This window comes from Tupaia chinensis, unplaced genomic scaffold (genome assembly GCF_000334495.1).
Source record: "Tupaia chinensis unplaced genomic scaffold, TupChi_1.0 Scaffold000549_1, whole genome shotgun sequence".
In the NCBI taxonomy this organism is placed as follows: Eukaryota; Metazoa; Chordata; class Mammalia; order Scandentia; family Tupaiidae; genus Tupaia; species Tupaia belangeri.
Genome location: NW_006160061.1, coordinates 2,551,646 through 2,554,242, shown reverse-complemented (window position 1 = coordinate 2,554,242; position 2,597 = coordinate 2,551,646). Strand labels below are relative to the sequence as shown.

General features: G+C 43.0%; 1 protein-coding gene across 2 annotated transcripts in view; it reads right to left on the bottom strand.

The window, feature by feature from the left end:
• The window catches only part of NEB (nebulin), a 234,272-nt gene that overhangs the window by 71,517 nt on the left and 160,158 nt on the right, over nt 1–2,597 (bottom strand). For both annotated transcript variants that reach the window (XM_027775357.1, XM_006157632.1), the window contains 2 exons: nt 2,041–2,145; nt 870–977 (listed from right to left, as the gene is read on the bottom strand). In XM_027775357.1, coding sequence (XP_027631158.1) covers nt 870–977; nt 2,041–2,145 — 213 coding nt within the window. The remainder of the gene's footprint in view (nt 1–869; nt 978–2,040; nt 2,146–2,597) is intronic.

The following is a 2,597-nucleotide window of genomic DNA, read 5'->3' as shown; positions in this document are numbered from 1 at the left end:
CTTTCCCTATGGTGTCAGAAAAAAAGAATGCTGAGTTGGAGGGGTTTATATAAAGTCATTCTGTGTTTCTGAACATCTGTCCAGTTGGCTGCAAAATATCTAGTAAGAATTTGGGAAATGTAGAGAAAGCAGGCAGGCAAGTGCCAGCTCTGTCCCACCATCAGGTGACAGTTGAGCCCTCATCAGTTCCTGGGACAGTCATAGTTACCAAGCGCATCTTGGTGTTGCCCTCCCTCTCTTCCTCCACCCCATACGCCTTCCTAAACACCATGTCTTGACATCAGGCTATCAAGCAGTCAGGAAGTACATGTTCATGGCAGAAGGGAGCAAAGGAAACAATTTCTGTCTATAACCTTAAGAATGGTATTTAAGATATTAAAACCCAAATTACTTTTAATATTCTCAATGGACTGTAGCATGAGAAGTTGAGACCAAAGCAGCACTACGGAGTGACAAAAACAGGGAGACTGAAAATGTGGCTGGGGTTAAGGTTTGTTCTCTTCTTTATTCCAACAGAAATTTCTGGCTTTATCTCTTATTATTAATACTCTTTTATATTAAAGGTCTTGTCTTTGTCATCTTGATCTTAGGCTTTTTGAAAGTAGAGGAGATCTATTGGCCCTCTTCTTTTTAACTTGTAAATATTGTTTCTAAAAATGCATATTTATTGTTTGTTTGGTTGCTTGAGAGGAGGATCCTACCATCTAAGAGGGGAGACAGGCTATGCTGTTTTTGTTTTTCCAACTTTTGTGAGTGGAAGAGAGTTTACATTTTATAAAATTGGGCTAAGAGAATGCCCAGGTGAAGGTTATTTCTACAGAAGCCAACGGCCTGGATTGCCTGGGAATGCTCAAGCTCTCATGACTCACCTCACTCTGGAGCTTGTATGCATGAAGGGCCCGGTCCAAGTCCACAGTTTTTGTAGTCGGAGCCACTTTGCCTCTGACACTGTGCACGTAGTCATGATGGTAGACAGCCTAGGGGCAGAGGGGAGCAGACAAAGTTGATTCAGACTGTGGTAGCATTATTAGAAAGAAGCAAAGTAATAGAAACTTAAGTCCCTCTGTGACAGAGAGAAAGAGAAAGAAGGCAGCCTTGATATGATCGTGTCCAGCTGTGATTCCCTGCCCTAGCCTTCCAGCTTGTCAGGATCTTGGGCACATGTGAACGTGTCCCATGTGTTTCAGGTCTACTCAGTTGAGGAACTGAACCTGTGGTCAGCCGTGTGGCCTCCAGAACTGCAGTCCAGTAAGTTACTGACTGCACCACAGAATCTGAGCCCCAAGTCCCTCTTTAAAAACCAAAGGCAGCCTGCTTCCTTTTTGCTAGAGAAAAGGATCTGTTAATGTGTCCTGTCCGGTAGGATCAGAGCCAAGGTGTAGACCCCATGCTGAGAAGTAGCAGAGACAGCTCAGGCAGAAGGAGAGGATGAGTGGGCATTGTGCCTCTAGACATTCTAAAATGGTGGGTCTCACATTTCTAACTCACTGGGAGAATGTAATATTTCTTTATTAATCTGTTGTTAATAATAACGATAAGCAGCAGCAGCAACTTTCTGCCTGTGATGTAGTGGATACATTACATACACCTTTCCATTTTCTGAATAGCAATGCTGAGATTCTTAGAAATTAAGTACTTTTCACAAGCTTCCAAGATAATAATGTGTGGGAGAGTCTCCAATCCACGTCTCTAACTTCAGAGCCTGCATGCTTCTGCTGTGTAGTGGGTGATAATTTATTAGAAAGTCTAGGCAGTGATATATATACGGCTGGTTATGACACGAGATATAGAAAACAACTTTGGAAGCTCTAACACAGAGAAATATTTCATAGACTCAAAAATTACAACTTCACCCCAGTGAACTTCTTGAACACATCAGGTTTTGGGAACAACAGCAACATCTTAAATATTTTCTAAGGCACCCACCCACTCTGTTTCTCAGCTAGAAAAGGTGCAGCCCCACCCAGTGTTCACCACTTCTGCTTGAGTGGTGGCCCCTGCCTTTTTCCTATCCACTCAATTTCCCCAGCGAGCACTTACATCACTTAGCTGTTTCCCACTCTTGACAGCCTGAACATAGACAGGAGTGTCCATGACCAACTTGTAGTCATTTCTTGTTTTCTGCACGTGAGCTTTGTACTTGATCTGCCAAGAGGAAAAACACAAGCCTGGGTTGGACCACTCATTACTCTAGAAACTGCTGGTTTCCACAGAGGGTTGGGTCACTTTCAGTTCATGCGTTTTGCATTCATCAGCACTTATTCAACAGACCAGAATGCATTTGGATTTTGTAACCATCAGCGTAACCAACACTTATAGTCTTATGGGATTGCTGGCATTTTCTAGGAGGTTTGACAACTATTCTTCCAGGAAAGTTTAAAGTAGTTAGCTTGCCAGGGAAATCCTCTCTTTATAAGCAGATCTTACTGATAGCATCACAGGCTTCTAATGAATGAAATGTTCTCATAGTGAGGATTATGTGCTCACTAATATTTCCAAAATAGTCCAAATGAAGGGAAGAAAGAGCTGGGGTTTCTTCTCCACCAGAGGACAACAGCACAGCTGGGCTGCTCTGCTTAACAGGAGTGCCTTTGGCA